The sequence below is a fragment of the Myotis daubentonii genome, chromosome 1, assembly GCF_963259705.1.
Source record: "Myotis daubentonii chromosome 1, mMyoDau2.1, whole genome shotgun sequence".
In the NCBI taxonomy this organism is placed as follows: Eukaryota; Metazoa; Chordata; class Mammalia; order Chiroptera; family Vespertilionidae; genus Myotis; species Myotis daubentonii.
Window position 1 is genome coordinate 233,080,996 of NC_081840.1, and position 21,060 is coordinate 233,102,055.

Below are 21,060 nucleotides of genomic sequence, written 5' to 3' on the forward strand. Positions count from 1 at the left end.
GGTGCAGGTGTCAGCCAGGCCTGGAGTCTCATCTGAGGCTCAAATGAAGCATTCGCTTCCAAGTTCACACGGCAGAATTCACTTATTGGCAGAATTCAGTTCCTTTTACGTAATTGTGTCCATAGGCACCTTTTCATCATATAGGCGCTTGCTTTTTCAAAGCCAGCAAGAGTGTGTCCCTAGAAAGACTGACATTACAGTTTTATGTGGCATAATCACAAATATCCTGTCCTTTATTCTGTTGTTTAGAAGTGAGTCAGCAAGTCGCATCTGCACTTGGGGGAAGGAGTTTACAGGGGCATGAATACTAGGAGGCATGGGTCATGGGACCGACCACCTTAGAGTCTGTCTGCCACTGAGTCTCACCAGTTTTATTTCACCAGAGGCCCGGTGCACAAATTTGTGCACCAGCGGGGTCCCTCGGTCTGGCCTGCAGGATTGAGCTGAAACCAGCTCTCTGACATCCCCTGAGGGGTCCCTGATTGCAAGAGGGCACAGGCTAAGCCGAGGGACCCCACCGGTGCACAGTCGGGGCCGGGGAGGGACGCAGGAGGTTGGCCAGCTGGGGAGGGGCCATGGGAGGGCTCGAGGGAGTGTCCAGCTCGTCTCGCTCAGTCCTGATCAGCTGGACCCCAGCAGCAAGCTCACCTACCGGTCCCCTGGTGGTCAGGGCACATCACAGTGAGCAATTGAGTGGCCTTAGCATATCATTAGCATATTACACTTTGCTTGACTGCACGACCGGACACTTGGCGTATTAGGCTTTTATTATATAGGATAGGAATTTGAATTAAAGTTGGATTGCTTGTGGGTTACTGATGAATGATGCTGGATGTAAGACCTAATGATTCTTGGGTTCTTTGTCACATGCTGAGCTGTTCTTATCTCTTAAAAGCATTTAACTTCTGAAAACGCATTTCATACCAAGTACATACCAAACTTGCACTCAGAAATCAATGAGAATAAGCTACAGCCCTTACTAGTTTGGCTCAGTGGATAGAGCAGTGATGGCGAACTTATGACACGCTTGTCAGAGGTGACATGCGAACTCATTTTTTTGGTTGATTTTTCTTTGTTAAATGGCATTTAAATATATAAAACTAGGGGCCCGGTGCACGAAATTCGTGCACTGGGTGTGTGTGTGTGGGGGTGTCCCTCAGCCCAGCCTGCCCCCTCTCACATACTGGGAGCCCTCAGGCGTTGACCCCCATCACCCTCCAATCGCAGGATCGGCCCCTTGCCTAGGCCTGACGCCTCTGACAGAGGCGTCAGGCCTGGGCAGGGGACCCTCGTTTCCCCCCATCACTGGTTCTGCCCCCAGTCCAGGCCTGATGCCTCTGGCCCAGGCATCAGGCCTGGGCAGGGGACCACCAGACCCCTCCGATTGCTGGCTCTGCCCCTTGCCCAGGCCTGATGCCTCGGCCAGAGGCGAAGACCCCCATCACCCTCTGATCGCCTGATCGGCCCCTTGCCCAGGCCTGACGCCTCGGCCAGAGGTGTCAGGCTTGGACAGGGGACCCCCATCTCCCCCTGATCACTGGCTCTGACCCCCGCCCAGGCCTGAGGCCTCTGGCCCAGGAATCATGCCTGGGCAGGGGACCCCCATCTCCCTCTGATTGCTTGCTCCAACCCCCGCCCAAGCCTGACGCCTCTGACCCAGGCTTCAGGCCTGGGCAAGGGGACCATCATATCCCCCCAATCCCCGGCTCCACCCCCCCAGCTCCCTGCGGTTGCAGGCTCCGCCCCTGCCCAGGCCTAACGCCTCTGGCCTGGGCATCCGGCCCGGGCAGCGGGGACCCGCAGCTGCAGCGGCCCCGTGATCGTGGGCTCCGCCTTAGGCCCAGGCAAGAGACCCCTAGCTCCTGGGACTGCCAGCTTCGACCGTGCCCAGCTCCCATCGCTGGCTCCACCCCTACTTCCTGCTATCACTGGCCAGGGCGGCAAAGGCGCCTGATTCTCCGATCATGGCTGGGGGGCAGGGCAAAGGAACCTGTGTGTTTGCCACGCCAGAGTCCTCCCGTTCTGCGGCACACGATCAGACTGCATGGCTCAGTCTTCTTACGGTCAGGTGTGGCCAAGTGGCAGGTTCCTGTCCCCCTGCCCTGCCCCCCAGCTCTTAGCTCCCCCCTGGGTTTCTGATCACTGTCAGTGGCAGGGGGCTTCTTCCTGCTTTCCCTTTCGCCTCCCTACATTGTGCCTACATATGCAAATTAACCGCCATCTTGTTGGCAGTTAACTGCCAATCTTAGTTGGCAGTTAATTTGCATATAGCCCTGATTAGCCAATGAAAACGGTAGCACTGTACGCCAATTACCATTTTTCTCTTTTATTAGTGTAGATAAATATCAAAAGTATAAATCTTTGTTTTACTATGGTTGCAAATATCAAAAAATTTCTATATGTGACATGGCACCAGAGTTAAGTTAGGGTTTTTCAAGATGCTGACACGCCGAGCTCAGAAAGTTCGCTATCACTGGGATAGAGCGTTGGCCTACGGAATGAAGCATCCCAGGTTCAATTCCGGTCAAGGGCATGTACCTTGGTTGCAGGCACATCCCCAGTGGGGGGTGTGCAGGAGGCAGCTGATGGATGTTTCTCTCTCATCGATGTTTCTAACTCTCTATCCCTCTCTCTTCCTCTCTGTAAAAAATCAATAAAATACATATTTTTTAAAAAGCTACAAATATTTGGTTTATAAACACTAAAGTAAAAGCGAACATTATTAATGTTATATGTCACTTTGGGGTCTACTTTTCTGATCTGCTAGACTACTTGAGGTATCTTGAGATACATAATTCAGTAAGGATTGGACTGCATAAACTTCTTGCAAGATTGATCTCTTATTTTAAAACCCTTTGCCGAGAGGAAGAAAAAAAGATGCAAAAACTAAAAATACGACTTAATACCCGCTCCTTGCTCAGCAGTAACCATTATCCTGACGTTTTATGGCAACCTTTTCTCATGTCTTAATGACGGGCATTTTGTATTGCTCCAGAAGCCTTTTGGCAAAGACTGTGTGTTTGCCATGCCAGAGTCCTTCCGTTCTGCGGCACACGATCAGACTGCATGGCCCAGTCGTCTTACGGTCAGGTGTGGCCAAGTGGCAGGTTCCTGTCAGTGGTACGTGCGTGCCATTTCCAGGGTAGGCCTGAGAACATCCAGCTTGCTTCCTAGCTGGCCACCTCTTGCCTTCCCTCCAGTTGCAACCTGAAACGACTCCTTCCCAGCCCTGCAGGTGATAAAAGTGTCCTAGCGGATCGTGGAACTCCATGCTGGACAGAAGCGGGTCCCGAGTGACTTCATGAGCAGCTGCACCCCCAGCTGAGGCTACTCGCCTCGAGCTGAGAAATAAACCTGCTCTTTGTTCTTTCAGCCATTGTATTGTATTGTATTGCTGGGTCTTTTGTGAAGAGCGGTTCAGCTTTTTACCCTAATTCATGCACTTTTAAACTAGATTCAGAATTGGGTTCATCTGACTTGAGTTTTCATTGGCATTTTATTGTTCAGTAATCTACTGAAAGTCTTTGGTAAATACTGGGAGGAGGAGTTTTCAGGGTGATTTGGGGCTGACCTGGTGCTGTACATATGATTAAGAACATATTTATTAGAATACACCAGTGTTTTTTCTAAGTCCCTATAGAGATCAAGTAATGTTTTCTAGCATACATTTATCCAGGTTCTTTTTTATTTAACTTGAGAGAGCTTAGAGGTGAATTTGGTGTTTTCTAGTAAAATAAAAATATTTTTACAGACATTGCAAATTAGGAGTTTGAGGCCCCTAGAGGTAGATATTTGTCAAAATCCAATTCATTTATGTGAAATGTTTATTTCCATCATCTCATGGAAGTCTTTGCAATTTTAAGGACAGATAACAAAGTGACAAAATAGATCTATTTTGGTTATATTCATTCTAGTCAAGAGTATATGGATAAACGATTTATATTTTTATTTCTATCCCATAAACATAAAACTCTTATTTTCAGTCACAGCAAACCCTGCCAGGCGTTGATTTCAGTTCGCTCTGCCCTGCTTCAGGGCTGTTTTCTCTCTCCCTTGGATCTGCAGTAGTTTCTTAATTGCTGTTTGCCTTCATTTTGTTGCGTTTGGTCTTGCCTTTGTGAAAATTAGCTCAGCTCTTGTACTTGCTCTCTGCACAATTTATCTTTGGAAACATCCCATGTACTCCTACGAGGCCCTTTTTAGTCGCGTCCCTCCACTTCCTTTTTGCCACGTCCAGATTTGACTGTAACTTCCAAACCCGTGACATTCCCAACTTTCTACCTGTCTTTTTTCTTTCCTTCACTCACAGCTGAGTAGTGAAATCAGCATTTTACCAGGTTCTGCTCAAATACTTCATCGTCAGCTTGCGGCTCAGTTTAGAGAAATACTGTGAAGTGTTTTGGGTGCTTTAACTGTTGCTCTGCTCCCCTGAGCTCCCAGTAAACTTCCTGCGGGCACAGCTCAGTCCGGTTCCCAGGGACCCTGATCTGCTGCAGCTGGTGCCGGGAGCGGTGTGAGAAAGCAGACATGGTGTTCTGGAGGTTGGGCCCTCAGGTAGGCCAGCCCGGTGACGTCATAGCAGTTGTAGTTGGCATGCCAAGGGGTGCGGCGCAGCTAAAACGCTCACTGGGAGTGCTGGGTCTGTACCAGTGACCGCTATTGCCCTGGCTGCTGGGACACCGTGGAATTGGGGACCGTGGCTGCAAATAATACGTCCTTTGGGAAGAGACAGGCTGAGCGTGAATACTTGGCAATGAAAGGCTAAATGTGATAACCAGAGGGCTTCCCTGGGAGCCTACAAGCAGACCCCCTGCAGCCACGGCCAGGGCTTAGTCCAAAGACGCGTGGAGCCGGGAGCTCCGAGAAGGTTGGATTCTCACTCAGCCCTGGCAGGTGTGCTGCCTCAAGGTCAGGCCGTGGTCCAGAAGAGGGGCCAGGCCCTGAGATGTGCATTGAAATCTCGCGTCCCAGGCATCTCTGGCACCTGCACAAGTGGCTCCTCCTCTGTTAAAGGCCAGTGTTCCAGCCCCGCACACAACAGGCTTGTCCTGAAAAAAGAATTCCTGCTCCCTCAGGAACCGCCGCCTTCTCTCCTGGCCATTGAGTCATCGTAACCCGGCACAGGTACCGAGCCTGCTGAGGGCGTGTGTGGATGTGCCGGTGACAACAAGTGTGATCTGAACAGGGAGCACTTAAAGCATGTTCACTAGTCATGGGATTAGCTACCAAGGGGCAGCAGCAGGCTGAGGATTGTGGTGCTAGCGGGCACGGGGAGCAGCTGCCGAAGGACGGAACTAAGTGAGAAAGACTCGGCCAGGTGACGTCCCCAGCCTGTCACCTGCCCCAGGACAGGCACTGTGGGCTCTTACGGGGTAACTGAGTCTGGGTGGAGGCTGGGTGTGGCCCAACAGCATGGCGCTCCTCTTCACCAGGGCTGGTCTAGCTATTGCGTCACCGAACGTTCAACCTTCCAACCCAGACCAAGCGCTCAGGCCCAGTGGCATCACCCTTTGAGGAAAAAGTCACTTGCTGGCAAGGTGATAGCACTGAGCCCCTGGTGCCCCCAAAGGCGCAGAGGTTGGTCTTGACCGGAATGGACACGTTTCAGGCCTGGGCTTGTAGGGCCTCCGTGAGCTCTGGTATCGGCTCCAGACTGGCCCACGGACACAGACTCCGCTTAGCAGCACGTTAGACGTGGGGACCGCTTTACAGGGGAGGGGCTGCAGTGGGCACGATCATGGGGCACACGCCCCTCACAGCTCCACACCGTGAGCGCCACTCCAGTGGAGTGGGGAGTGGCCTGTAGCAGGCACAGCTCGGGTGCCAGCCTGGGGAGGACGCCTCAGAGATGGCGCAGGACCCTCCCGGGTGCAGTGGACACTGTACATCAGTGGCCACGACGGTGCCGTGTCTCCCATGTGTACAATTACGGGGTCGGAACCAAAAGGCAGAAGTAGGTGTGGCCCTGCGTTCCAACAGTCTGGGTCCTACAGGTTGTCCTGACTCCCCGAGGGGCAGCCCACCCGTGGCACAGGAAGGGTACCACTCCATTCCAAGGTCCAGCTGCCACCCAGTCATTCCAAGTTCCTTATGTGAAGAGCCTGGCAGGCAAGGAATGCCATCTCCATCTGATGGACCTCCTGGTCATGTTAGGGCTGCTGTTACTAGTATATGATGGGGGCAGGGAAGCATGTACTTGGCACCAAGGTGAAAAGGTTGGCCACCTCTCGGTCCCCTGCCCACATTTCACAGCACACACGTCGGCCCTGGCCTGAGGAAGGCATGGTGACCACGGGCTCACTCTCGGGTGAGGGGTTGGTCACTCCGTCAGTAAGGTACCTAGGCCGCCAGAGGTGCTCAGCCAGGGTGAGGGACCTTCGGATGGTTGCAGAAGAGGGAGACGAGCCAAAACCGGTTTGGCTCAGTGGATAGAGCGTCGGCCTGCGGACTGAAAGGTCCCAGGTTCGATTCCGGTCAAGGGCATGTACCTGGGTTGCGGGCACATCCCAGTAGGAGATGTGCAGGAGGCAGCTGATCGATGTTTCTCTCTCATTGATGTTTCTAGCTCTCTATCTCTCTCCCTTCCTCTCTGTAAAATATCAATAAAATATGTTTAAAAAAAGAAAAAAGAGGGAGACGGATGGTGTTTGCAGCCTGGAGGCGAGCTGCAGCGCCGCTGCCCTTCCTTTTAAAAGTTTCCCCGGGAAGAGGCACAGAATCCGGAAGAAGCTGCCCAGAATGACCTGCAGCCAGTGGCTGTGCGCCGCAGGCAGTGAGCCGAGTGTGGGACTCATGTGGTGGGCGCCGGGGGCGCCCAGGGCTGGGTCCTTGCTGGTAGGCTGCTCACACAGCGCCTCCTGCTGACCGCCTCAGTCGCAGAGAAACTGGCCCAAGGACTTTCCCACACGGCTTCCCCAGGAGCAGACAATCCAGTGACTGGTGGGTGCTGAGGATGAGGCCCAGCCCCCTAGACCCAACAGGGTCAGCTCTGCAGGGCCACGTCAGCTCCCTGTGACGGCACCTGCACTCACCTGCAGATGTCGGTGCTGAGAGGGCTTCCCAGGAACCTTTCTGAACAGAAACTTTCCTCTCCTACATGGCCACTGGGGGCAACCCCTGGGCAGTGCATGCGTGTAACGTGCAAAATGGGGAGGTTCGGTCACTCACTTTAAAAATGGGATCACATTTTCACTGATTTCTGCATCTCCAAGTCAACTGATGCTGCTTCAAGCCATTCTTTCAATGGCTATGTGCTTCAGAGTTGCACGTTACATAATTTATTCATCGACTTCCCTCCTGACTGGCATCAGTCCTTTGCCATAAAGCAATACTGCCATAAACATTTTGATTTAAAATATTTACTGTTGCAAATATTTCTGTGAAACAGACAGGAGTGAGGTGGTTTGGTTAGATGACTTATATATTTATATATTTTGTCTGTTTTTTAAATTGAGGTTACACACACCTCATCTATCCTAGGGTTATAGCCCAAAATTTCACAAACTGAACACCCCTGTATCCTTCACCCAAAAAGCAAGAAATAGCACATCATTGGCCCGAGAGGCCCATCTTTGCTCTCTTGGGATCAGTCCATTTCTTCCCGACTCCTAAAGGTGCTGCATATATTTTTTATTTTAATAAGTGTTGTCAGTTTGCTTCCCAAAAAGATTCTAACTACAGCAGGTCGTCAAATAACATTTTTTTGTCATCACTTTGATGTGGCGCCACAGGAACCTAACTCTTGTCTATTGCGATTAGTTGGTGGTACAGTTGGTTTTGTTATACAGCATCTGGCTTAAAGCCGCAGAACCGATTGATGATGTTAAGTGAGGACTTACTGTAGCTACATTTCTACCAGCAATGCATGAAACTACCTATCCCCATCCATCTCCAATTATATTGGTTTTCATTTTCCTGGCTGCTCATGAGTTTGAGCATTATATCCTGTTTGTTTGCTTTGGGGGATTTGCTATTTTGTGTATTGCCTTTCCTACCTTTTACTCCTTTTTCTTTTAGGTTGTCTTTTTCGTCCAGGTGTAAGACTTGTTGTAGAATGCAGGTATTAACCCTTTGTCGTTTTTGTCCCAAGTAGTTTTCCCAATGTATTATTTTCTTTTCGAAGTGGTGCTGGTTGTACCACCCCTATTTCTTAATGTGTCCTTTGCTACTTAATTGAAACACCATCTTTGTTGTATATTAAAGTCTCATAAGTCTTGGGGTCAGTTTCTGGATTTTTTCTAGAGATCTTTTCTTCTATTCCTATTCAAAAACCATATGGATTTGATTATAGTGGCTTTATAGTGTATTCTGGTAATCTAGCAAGGCAAGTCTTTCATTTTTGTGACTTTGCCTGTCTATTTTCAGATATTGAACATTTCATTATTTTTTCAATTAAAAGAGCCCTGTAAGGTCTCCGATTGACTCTGCATTAAGTTGGTGTTTGGAAGAATTAAACATTTTGCATATATCCCAATGCTATGTCTTTCCATTTGTGTAGATATTGTTTTATGCCATTTCATAAGATTTTAAGGTGTGTTTTTTATTTTTTTTAAAATATATTTTATTGATTTTTTACAGAGAGGAAGGGAGAGAGATAGAGAGTTAGAAACATCGATGAGAGAGAAACATCGATCAGCTGCCTCCTGCACATCTCCTACTGGGGATGTGACCGCAACCCAGGCACATGCCCCCGACCGGAATCGAACCTGGGTCCCTTCAGTCCGCAGGCCGACGCTCTATCCACTGAGCCACACCGGTTCCGGCAGGGTGTGTTTTTTAAAAAGGTCTTTTTCAAAAATATATTTTTACTGATTTCAGAGAAGAAGGGAGAGGAAGAGAGAGATAGAAACATCAATGATGAGAGAGAATCATTGATTGGCTGCCTCCTGCATGTCCCCTACTGGGGATCGAGCTCGCAACCCGGGCTTGTGCCCTGACCGGGAATCGAACCGTGACCTCCTGGTTCATAGGTCGATGCTCAATCACTGAGCCACGGGCAAGGTTTTATGTTTTAATCATTGAGTGCCTAGTCCCTTTCTTATAAACTTATCTTAAGTATAACATTTTTTTTGTAAGTGAAAGTGTTCCCTTCATTTGCATTTCTTGGTCGTTATCTATCATTGCCACAGAGGCAACGTACATCACAGTGGTTATGAGCACAGACTCCCGAGTCATGTTGCCTGGGGGTGGATCCACATACTAACACTGATCAGCCCAGGCTTATTAAAATGAAAGAAAGCTAAATTTAAATCAGAAGTTTGTAGTAATGATGTTTTACTGAATCTCTCATTGTTCCATTGCAATACTATTCAGTCTAAGAATTTCCTCAAAACTTTAATACTTACTAGGTTTCTTACAAGCGTTTTCAGAATCAAGTATTCAAATATAAATGCCAGGTAGTAATTTTAATAAACATTTCACGATTACATGAATCTGCCTCCAGTTAGTTTGAAGATATTTTACATAAAAATGTCCCTTACCATGGTACTAGGCATTTTGATTGTGAATTTTATTATGTTGTTTTAAGTAAGTAAATAATGAGTAAGTAGCACAACTGTAGAGACTATTTTCAATATTCACTGATTATGTGACTTAGATTTCAGTGATTCGTTAATGCCTCGTGTTTCTTTTTTGTGTTTTTAAAGCTGCAGAAGTGGTAAACAAACCCAGTGTTAAGTATTCAGTACTACCTGAAGATGGGAAGAATCAAGCACTGGAAAAAATGGTAAGTCATTACAAATGTGAGTAATTATAACAGATAACCTTCGCTTATGGAACAAATGTTTGTTAAGTGTCTACTATATGCTAGGCACTGTAGATACAATGGTTTGTTTTTAAACATATTTTTATTCATCTCAGAGAGGAAGGGAGAGGGAGAGAGAGAGATAGAAACATCAGTGATGAGGGACAACCATTGATCGGCGTCTCCTGCATGCTCCACACTGGGATCAAACCTGCACCCAGGCATGTGTCCTGACTGGGAATCAGACTGTGACTTCCTGGTTCATAGGTTGATGCTCAACCACCGAGGCACTGCAGCCAGGCAATACAATGGTTTTTAAAAGTGGCAGGGGGGGGGGCAGGGGCGGATATTGTTCTTCAGGAGCTTTTGGGTTCATTCATATGAGGGGAAGAGGAAGACAGAAGTATGAAGGGTTTCTATGACAAGGTGTGTTAGGTGTCACGAGGAAGTCAGTTCCAAACAGCAGGAGAGACATCTAACCCCGGCTTTGTGCTATTCCAGTTGGCTTTTTCTGGGTGGTATGAAGAGAAGTCTGGGATGTCTTTCTTTTCATTATGAAAATTATACCTGAGTTGATATCTAACGTGTGATTAGGAGATGGTCAGCCATTAGAGAGTTGGGGAAGGACTCTGAGAACGCTTTTCAGATTAAGGGAAGAGAGCTTGAAACTTTTGGGTAGTGGAAATAAAGAGAAGTTCAGAAAGGAACGGGCATAAAATTCACAGCAGGGGCATTACATGGTTTGGGCTTGAGGAGAGAGAGAGAAGAGGCCATATCACTAAAGGCCTCGTCTGTGAAACAGGTGGAGGCCGCACAATGGTTAAGGGAATGAACTGTGAAGCCAGCTACTGTGTTCAAATCCCAGGCCAACTTGATGTAATCTCAACTCCCTGTAGTTAAATAGGACCCGTCCCTGGGCTGTTCCTGGGTTGCCAGGGTGATAATTTACCCGGAAGTAGAGGGAGAGACGCCTTTGACAGAAAACGGGTTATTAAGGGAGTGGGAGTGCTCTCTCCATGGTGTTCAAACTGTGCTTCTTGGATCCCGGAGGCAGAGGTCCTCAAACATTTTTGTGCCCTTTCTCTCTAAAGAATTTTGAAAAGACATGGACATTCTGCCATTTCTAAGTTGACATTTAAAAGGTTCATCACAAATTTTGTAAGTTTCATGGGATATGATTTTTGGTGTATTGATAATATTGACATTTTAAAAACTGTATGTCTGCCGAAACCGGTTTGGCTCAGTGGATAGAGCGTCGGCCTGCAGACTGAAGGGTCCCAGGTTCGATTCCAGTCAAGGGCATGTACCTGGGTTGCGGTCACATCCCCAGTGGGAGATGTGCAGGAGGCAGCTGATCGATGTTTCTCTCTCATCGATGTTTCTAACTTTCTATCTCTCTCCCTTCCTCTCTGTGAAAAATCAATAAAATATATTTAAAAAAACAAACAAAACAAAACTGTATGTCATTGTCTAGAACAGGGGTGGGCAAACTTTTTGACTCGAGGGCCACAGTGGGTTCTTAAACTGGACCGGAGGGCCGGAACAAAGGCATGGATGGAGTGTTTGTGTGAACTAATATAAATTCAAAGTAAGCATCATTACATAAAAGGGTACGGTCTTTTTTTTCAATAGTTTTATTCATTTCAAGCGGGCCGGATCCGGCCCGTGGGCCATAATTTGCCCACGGCTGGTCTAGAATATATCCACTAAAATCTAAATACTTACTATACCCTGGTAACTTATCACCCATAATCATCCCTTTAAAAAAATACTTCAGCAAGACATTCTTCAACAATCTGAATTTTTATACTTTCCTTTTCTCCATAAATGCCTTTTTTTAAAAAAAAAAATTCTATTGATTTTTAGAGAGAGAAGAAGGGAGAGGGAGAGATAGAAACATCAACGAGAAAGAAGCATCATAGATTGGCTGCCTACTGCACACCTCGCACTGGGGATCAAGTCCTGACCGGGAATCGAATGGTGACCTCTCGGTTCCTGGGTCGATGTTCAGCCACTGAGCCACACCGGCTGGGCTGCACTCCTTTCTTTGTATACACCTCCACAGATTTATAATGTAATATAATGTTATGCTTGAAAATCTCTGCTTGAAAACTTCATAATACTTCTCTACTATACAAATGAGCATATATTAAACTTTTCTGTGATCCTATTACCAAGTGTTAAAACTTTTCTTTCAAAATTATTTAAAAGTACTATTAGTATATAGTTGTTTAAAACAACATAAATATATCATAAAACCTAAAAAATAAACATTAAAATAACATTTTATTGTACATGAATCCCATGATGAAATGGATAGGCATAGCTCCCCCTCTCCCCCTCAGTTGGTCTGTGATTCTTTGAATGGACATCACACGCTGCTAGATCGAGGCAGAGACTTGCTGCTGAGCCATATTTTAAATAAATTTTTAGTAGATAGATTAACATATCAAATAGTTGTGGCAGTTTCAGTTTCTCTATAAAGACCTTTACTTGGAAGTTGTGAATTTTTTTTAAAATATATTTTATTGATTTTTTACAGAGAGGAAGGGAGAGGGATAGAGAGTTAGAAACATCGATGAGAGAGAAACATTGATCAGCTGCCTCCTGCACACTCCCCACTGGGTATGTGCCTGCAACCAAGGTACATGCCCTTGACCGGCATCGAACCTGGGACCCTTGAGTCTGCAGGCCGATGCTCTATCCACTGAGCCACACCGGTTAGGGCGGAAGTTGTGAATTTTTAACCTTCAGTCTTCTGCACATCTGAACTTACTCCTGTCCATGGCTTCTCTGGTCACTTGCACGAGTCCCGCACAGGCTGTGGCTGCAGACTTTTTGAGCTCCCGCCTGGTCCCGCCTGTGATTCACACATGTGCTCCTGCCTGGGTTGAAAGGGTGTCCGCTCTGGAAGACACTGTGTCATTCACTAGACAGCGGGATCTAGAATGCCAAGATGTGTTCCCACTTCACTTTAGATGCGCCCTATAGATCTCTGTCTTACAGATCCATATGCTAATGAAATGTTTTCCACTTTTCCATAGGATCTTCATTCTTTCACAAGCCAGACATCAAGTGCTTCCCTCAGACTCTCTCAGTCCTCCAGTATCAGACTCACAGATCAGCTGTTTACTGAGCAAAGACAGAACATCAGCTCACGGGCTCCTTCCAGCTGTCCAACTCCACAGAGTAACCAAGCGGCTTCAGTTCTACAGGAGAAGGAACATAAAAGAAAACCCTTCCTAAAACAATATCTAAATAATGAAAGTAAAGAAAGCATGAATCTTAAAAGAAAACATATTACATGTCATAATTCACCGGAGAAAACGAGTAAACATACGGCATTGAAAGAAGATGCTGAGGAGGTAGAAGCCGCCCTGAATTCCGGGAACTCAGGGGCATTCAGAAACCAGTTCTGTGACATCAGGCATTTGGATGATTTGGAGAAAAGCCAGCTGATGGAAATGCTCAGACAGGCAGTATCCCTGGTGGTAACTCTGATGTACAAGGATGGTTCAACCCAACTAAGAGCTGACCAGGTTAGTAAACAGTGTGGCTTTTGTTTGTTTTGTTTTTCTGGCACCATAGAGAAACCCATGTTTCTCTGATTTTAATGGGAGAGCTAGAAATAAGATTTTAAGCTTTCCCTTTTCCTCAATGGTAAGCTATTGATAATGCACAGTGTTTTTTAAAATATATTTTTATTGATTTTAGAGAGGAAAGGAGAGAGAGAGAGAGAGAGAGAGAGAGAAACATCAAAGATGAAAGAGAATCATTGATCAGAATTGAACCCAGGACCCTTCAGTCCACAGGCCGACACTCTATCCACTGAGCTAAACTGGCTAAGGTGGTCTTTTTTTATTTTGGTCATTTGAGTGGATGTGACATGGTGTTTCATTTTGGTTTTAAGTGGCATTTCCCTAAAATATGATGACATCGAGCATCTTCTCATGTGCTGAGTGGACATTTGTACATCTTCTTTGGTAAATGGTCCATTCAAATCTTTTGCTCATTTTTTAAAATGAAAAGTTTTTTTAACTATTGTAGAGGTCCCCGAATTTTCACCCCTTTTCCCACCTCCACCCACCCCCGCCTCCCCCTGCCTTGGCCTTCACCACACTGTTGTCCATGTCCGTGGGAAATGCATATATGTTCTTTAGCCAATCTCTTCACCGTCTTTATCCAGTCGCCCCCACACCCCTCCCCTCTGGGACCTGCCGGTATGTTCCATGTTTCCATGCTTCTGGTTCCATTTTGTTCATCAGTTTATTTTGTTCATAGGATTCCACATATTAATGATATCATACAGTATTTGTCTTTCTTTGACTGACTTATTTTACTTAGCATAATACTATCTAGGTCTATCCATGCTATTGCAAAGAGTAAGCGTTCCTTCTTTTTCATAATCACACTAGAGCAGTGGTTCTCAACCTTCCTAATTCCGCGACCCTTTAATACAGTTCCTCATGTTATGGTGACCCTCAACCATAAAATTATTTCCGTTGCTACTTCATAACTAATTTTGCTACTGTTATGAATCGTAATGTAAATATCTGATATGCAGGATGTATTTTCATTGTTACAAATTGAACATCATTAAAGCATAGTGATTAATCACAAAAACAATATGTAATTATAGATGTGTTTTCCGATGGTCTTAGGCGACCCCTGTGAAAGGGTCATTCGACCCCCAAAGGGGTCACGACCCACAGGTTGAGAACCGCTGCACTAGAGGCTGGTGCAGGAAATTCGTGCACAGGTAGGGTCCCTAGGCCTGCCTGGCGATCAGGGCCGATCTGTGGGTTGACTGGCAGGGTGATTGGGGCTCCCACTCACACCCCTTGACCTAGCGCTGCCTGCTCGCTGGCCCCTCCCCTTGCCACCGCCGCCAGTCGCTTCCCCTGTAGGGTGACCAGCGGGGCGATGGCGGGGGGGGGGGGGGGGGGGCGGGGCGGCTCCCCGCTTGCACCTGCCTTGGCTGTTCTGGCGCTGCCAGCTTGCCGGCCCTGTCCCCCGCCACCACCGGTCAGGGCCTGCGACTGGGGGCAGCTCCTACATTGAGCGCCTGCCCCCTAGTGGTCAGTGCACGTCATAGCGACTGGTCATTCCACAGTTTGGTTGATTTGCATATTAGGGTTTTATATAGATAGAAGATAGTATTCCATGGTTTTAAGTATACCACAGCTTTTGTTTCCACTCATCTGCTGATGGGCACTTGGGCTGTTTCCAGATCTTGGCTATTGTAAATAATGCTGCTATGAGCATAGGGATGTAATTTTCTTCATGTTTTTTGTGCTTGGGGTTTGTTGATCTTCTTGGTTCTACAGATTAACTTGGGAAAATTGACATTCAGTTTTTGGTACTCCAGGTGGGACATGAATGACATTTTTATTATTTCGGGTTTTGTAATCCTTGAGCATGGTATGTCTCTCAGTTACTTAGGTCTTCTCTGATTTCTTTCACCAGTGTTTTTTGACTTTCAGCATATACATCCTGTATATATTATGATGATTCCTAAGTATTTCATTTTTTAGAATAATTATTAAAAACGATAATTTTTATACAAGTTCAGTTTTACATGTTTATTTTTTTTAATCTTTATTGTTGAGCTTATTATAGATGAACATGTTATTGTTAGTGTATCAGAATGCAATTGGTTTTATTGTTTTGATCTTGTATCCTGCAACCTTGGTAAGTTTTTCTGTAGATTCCTTTGGGTTTTCTATGCAGACAGTTATATCATCTGTAAATAGAGACAGTATAATTCTTCCTTTCTGATTGATATGTCTTTTATTTCTCTTTCCTGTTGTATCCTTCGCACTGGCTAAGACTTCTATTTTGATGGTGAATAGGAAGGAGACTAGATTTGGAGAGTAAGATTGCCGGGAGCCGGTCCATCCTTGCTGTTTCAAGGGACCTGGCATATGTGGCATACTGTTCTTAATATGTTTGCTCACCTACTTGGCACTATGTGTTTTAATCAAGGTCACCTCTCTGAGAAAGGTTGTTTCCCCAGGTAGGGATTTTCCCCTGAAGTTAGGGAGGGAATAAAACCCCTTAACTAAGTGCCAGGCGGGTAATTAATCACTTTAACTACGAATAATCATGCTTAAGCTACATAATCTTTACTCCCTGGAATGGAGATAAGAAACGCCCTAACCTTTGGAATAGAGATTGATAGGATTGGAATCAACTGGTATAAATACAGATGTAACAAGACAACAGGAAACAGAACCTACACACAGAACCTAGACACAGAACCTAGAGACAGAACCTACACAGAACCTAGACACAGAACCTACACAGAACCTACACACAGAACCTAGAGACAGAAGAACTTCGCTGGAGAGAACATGGCAAAAGATCCTGGACAGAAACTGGCCACAGAACCTAGAGACAGAACCTAGCAAGAGAACCTGGCTGAAGAACCTAGAGACAGAACCTGGCTACAGAACCTGGATAGAACATGGCAAGAGAACCTGACTAGAACCTGGTGACTGAACCTGGCTAGAGAACCTGGACAGAACCTGGCTGGAGAACCTAGCGAGGGAACATGGCTACAGAACCTGGCTGGAGATCCTAACCAGAACTTCGCTGGAGATCCTGACCAGAACTTGGCTAGAGATCCTGGCTAGGCTGCTGATCAACTGAACGCTGTCTCCGTGTCATTCCTTCTTCGCCGACTCCGTCCACACCTTTGGGGACCCCTGGACCTGCTGGGGTGGGATCCCAGCATAAGATCATGGGTCTGGTTTCTGGCCTTGATTGTTATTAAAGAGCTGTTCATTGACAAATTTAACTTTAGGCCTTTTCTGTCTTTTTAAAAAATATATATTTTATTGATTTTTACAGCGAGGAAAGGAGAGGGATAGAGAGTTAGAAACATCGATGGGAGAGAAACATCGATCAGCTGCCTCCTGCACATTCCCCACTGGGGATGTGCCCGCAACCAAGGTACATGCCCTTGACTGGAATCGAACCTGGGACCCTTGAGTCCGCAGGCCAATGCTCTATCCACTGAGCCAAACCAGTTAGGGCCCTTTTCTGTCTTTTTAATGATAAAATATGACATGTCTTTCTTGAATAAACATATTGTCTATGTTTAATATTGAAACTTTATTTCATTGTCTATTCACAGGCTCTAGTTTCCTCTGTGAAAGGAATTGTGATGTTGCTACAGAGCCACGCAGAAGGCTGTGGTCCTCCGGCTGCCTCAGCCCCTGGCCGTGTTCTGGAGGCAGGAGTCAGACCCAGCGATCCGTGCATCTACATAGAAACGGGGCAGTCTGCTGTTTGGAGCCAAGAACAAGAAGCACATAAGCAATTTGCCAGGTGAGAAAAGCTTACTCATTCTCCTGAAGTCTACGTACCTGCCTGATTTATCCCAGTTTAGTTTCCCAAGCTTCACCTGTAATTGTTTAAACTTTTAGACGTTTCATATGGGCCCAGGAAAATAAAATGGATCTAAAAGACAGAAACCTCTAACACTGGTCCTCCCCCCCCCCCCCCCAAAGAGCGTCCGTCCGTGGGGACCTGCTTCAGGACTTGAACCAACATCTCAATGAGCAGTTGGTGAGAAAACCATCACCCCAGGCCAAACCCCTGTCACTGCCCAAGTCCCAGGTGCTTCTCCTCGTCACACTGGCCATTGACTCAGTGACAGTATCAGAAAGTGAGGTTGTCACTCCTTCGAACCTCAGACTGTCCTCACTGCCACCAGGATACTGCTCATTTCAAAGCTTCCTTCTGAGGAAGTGGGCAGGACAGTGTCGCGTGCACCTGCCCTCTCCGTGTCTAGAATGCTCCCACAGGAGGGCTGCTGCGCTCCTCCTCGGTCCTGAGAATCCTGCTGTGGTTGGAGCCTGTGCCCCTCCTCCCGGTTTCTTCCCTGGTGGCATCAGCCTGGCTGGGGCTTCCACCTTGGGTGGGCACATGCCCTTCCTGTGTGCCCAGGCCTCTGAGTTCAGGCCAGTTACGGCCCCGAGGGAGCTCCTTGAAGCTGCTGCCCTGAACAGGAGTTCCAGGAGGCGCAGGGTGAGACGGTGGGGCCTAGGCCTGGCCCTTCATCTAACTCTAACCAGTCTCACTGGGCTCCAGGCGAGGTTTAGGTCATTGCTGTGAGTCCCAGCCTGTGGGGAGGGATGCACTCTGCCAGGAATGTTTGAGACACTCCCCGCAGCCTGTGCGACGGGGGGAGCCTCCGCAGACATTTCCCCACAGGGCCCGACGTGGAGGCTGGACCGGCCCCTGTGGTTCTTGCTATGATCACAGGACGCCCTTCTGCACACAGCGGCAGGAACCTGTGAGGAAGAATATGCATTATTCATGGTCCTGGAGGGAACACGGCTGCCCCAGGGCCACCCGCGAGGCTGTGTGTGAGGGAGAGAGCATGGACCTGGGCTCTGCCTTGCTTCCCATCTGAGGGGGTGCCTAGGGTTTCGAGGGCTTACTCTTTATTGGCTAATGGACGCCTAAGAGTGGGAGTCAGGGCACAGGAAGGGAAAAGCAGGGTCACTCGTGCGGTCAGTTATCTAGGTTGCCCAGGGCTTTCTGCGCGAGGGACCTTCGTGGGTGGGGGTGGCCTAGATCCTTGTGGCTGGTTCGCTAGGAGCTGTGGCTTACGGCTGGCAGCACGTCTGTTCATGATGGAGGTCTTTGAAAATGGATACCATGCGATCAAAAGCGAATGTCAGGCACTTACACGACAGTAATTTTTGGTGAGAATGGGACAACGACAGATACAGCACTCTGCTCCCAAGAAACCCATAACCTTCCTTTATGTAATTTCCTTTCGAAAGGGCGTCAGTCAGGTCTGTCCTGTGGAAGGCCTCTGTGCGGATACAGCCCTGTATTTGCATGGCCTCTTCTGAATTCTGGGTTCTGTACCCTACGTGACACACTCCATTGGGCATCTGACAGTCACTTCGGCCTGAACATGTGCAGCACTGACCTCCTGTCTCCCTGAAACCTGCCCCCCCCCCCCCCCCCCCGGCCGCCCTCTTCCTGGCTCGTGGCCGCATTAGCCCTCCGTGGGCTCAGGCAGTCTTGGCATCATCTTTAATGTCTCTCTACGTCCAATCTCGGTGAATCCCATGGGCTCTGCCTTCAAAATAGCTAGGCTCTGACCCCTCTCCCCCTGCTGCAGCCAAGGTGCAGGCCCTGCCTCCTGACCCAGGCCCAGCGAGAGCTTCCAGCTGGTCTCCCGCCTCCCCCGTCTTCAGTCTGTTTGGCACAGCACCCGGAGAGGCCCTGTCCACACAGAAACCAGCCACGCCACCGCCCGCTCCACACCCTCCCACAGCTCCTGGTCGCTCTGAGGAAAAGCCAGAGTTCCCAAGAGCCCGCAGCTGCTCCACCGCCTTGGGCCTCATCCCCTCTCCCTGCTGTCCCTGTACCCACCTCCTTGCTGCTCTGCTCCTCTCCTGCAGCGTTCCCCCAGATCGCTGCACACCTGGCCACCTCGTTCCTTTATGTTTTTTTAAACCAAGAAAGCAAATTATGAAAATGCAAAAGTAGAGAGAATAATATGACGCCCATATCCCATTCACCCAGGCCAGTTATCCAAACAGAAGGGGAGGAGTACGGGGCTGGGATTAAGGAAAATACCTGACATGGCATTTACGTCACATGTCTCAGGATGCAGCTCTAAAAACATGGGCTCTTGCCCTAGCTGGTTCAGCTCAGTGGTTAGAGCGTAAACCTTCAGGCTGAAGGGTTGTGGGTTCGATTCCAGTCAAGGGCATGTACCTCGGTTGCAGGCTCGATCCCTAGCCCTGGTCAGAGCACATGTGAGAGGCAACTAATCGATGTGTCTATCTCACATCAATGTTTCTCTCTCTCTGTCTCTCCCCTCCCTTTTACTCTCTCTAAAAACCAATGGAAAGAAATATCCTCAGGTGAAGATTAACAGGAAAAAAATAATAAAAACATGGGCTTTAAAAAAAAAATCTTTCTTGTTGAAAGTGTTACATATGCCCCCGTTTTCTTCCCTATAGCCCGCCCACCCCTGCCCCTGGCCTCCACCACCCTATCGTTGGTGTCCGTGGGTTATGTATATGTGCATACACGTTCTTCGGTTGTTCTCAGAGGGAAGATCCACCCACACACTCCCCCCCCCACTCCCCCCCCCCCCCCCGCCTTCACGCTGAGACTCTAGTCTGTTCCATACTTCTATGCCTCTGGATCTGGGGCGTTAAAGTCCCCTAGTATGGCTATTGTTGTCGCTCTCTCTCTGAAGGTCCTCCGTAAGTTTTTATGTATTTAAGTGCTCCTATATTGGGTGCCTATACGTTTACAGGGTTATATCCTCTTGTTGGATCGATCCCTTTGATATTATGTAGTGACCTTACTGTCTCTTGTGATGGCCTTCATTTTGAAGTCTATTTAGTCAGATATGAGTATTGCCACCCCAGCTTTTTTTTTTTTTCGTTTCCATTTGCATGGAAAATTTTTTTCCATCTCTTCAATCTCATTTCCTGTGTGAGTCTTTTGTTCTGAGGTGGGTCTCTTATAGACAGCATATGGTTGGGTTATGTTTTTGTATCCATTCAGCTACCCTATGTCTTTTGATTGGATTATTTAATCCATTTACATTTAAGGTTATTAATAGGTACTTATTAATTGCCATTTTAATTCTGTATGCCTAATAAACATTTAATCAATGTTATTAATTAATGAATGAGTATTGAGTTTAAATTTTTGTAAGGTCCAGGACAATTATATGAAAACATTGCCTTAAATACCATACAGTGGAATGATCCCAAGTCTTCGACAGCATCTTTGAGATTAAAATCAATTTTTAAAAATGTTTGCATAATACAAATTTAATAACATTTATTAAATACCCGTGCAAGGTCTTTTTACATACATGCTCTCTCTTAATCTTGATATTAACTGTGTGTGTTAGGGCTTGTTATTTCCATCTTATAGATGAGGAAACAGACTGAGAGGTAGTCATAGATCAGTCTGAGGTTTTACTCCAAGCCTTCATTTTCACCTTCAGCCCTAGCCTTTCCATATCCTAGCTGCCTTTTTGTTTGCAAGTGTGACATAACCCACTTATATAACCGACTTATGAAACACACTGCTTTAGCCACTTTGCCTTTCAGGGTATTCCTTTAGTTGTTTGTCTTCTAGGATAGAAATCCGCGAGCCGGCATCTCACCAGTGGGGCTGTTGTAGTCAGTAGCTGCCCCTCCAAGGACTGGCGAGTGCCCAGGGTGTGGGAGCATCAGCGGGAAAGGAAGCTCCTGGGCCAGCTCTGCTCCCTCTGCGCCGTCTCCCCTCTCCCCGCTCTCCTCCTGGGCACCCCTCCCAAG

General features: G+C 47.3%; 1 protein-coding gene across 1 annotated transcript in view; it reads left to right on the plus strand.

Moving 5' to 3' along the window:
* The window catches only part of POLN (DNA polymerase nu), a 94,720-nt gene that overhangs the window by 3,564 nt on the left and 70,096 nt on the right, over positions 1 to 21,060 (plus strand). The window contains exons 2-4 of the mRNA XM_059677374.1: positions 9,645 to 9,724; positions 12,787 to 13,281; positions 16,881 to 17,074. Coding sequence (XP_059533357.1) covers positions 9,645 to 9,724; positions 12,787 to 13,281; positions 16,881 to 17,074 — 769 coding nt within the window. The remainder of the gene's footprint in view (positions 1 to 9,644; positions 9,725 to 12,786; positions 13,282 to 16,880; positions 17,075 to 21,060) is intronic.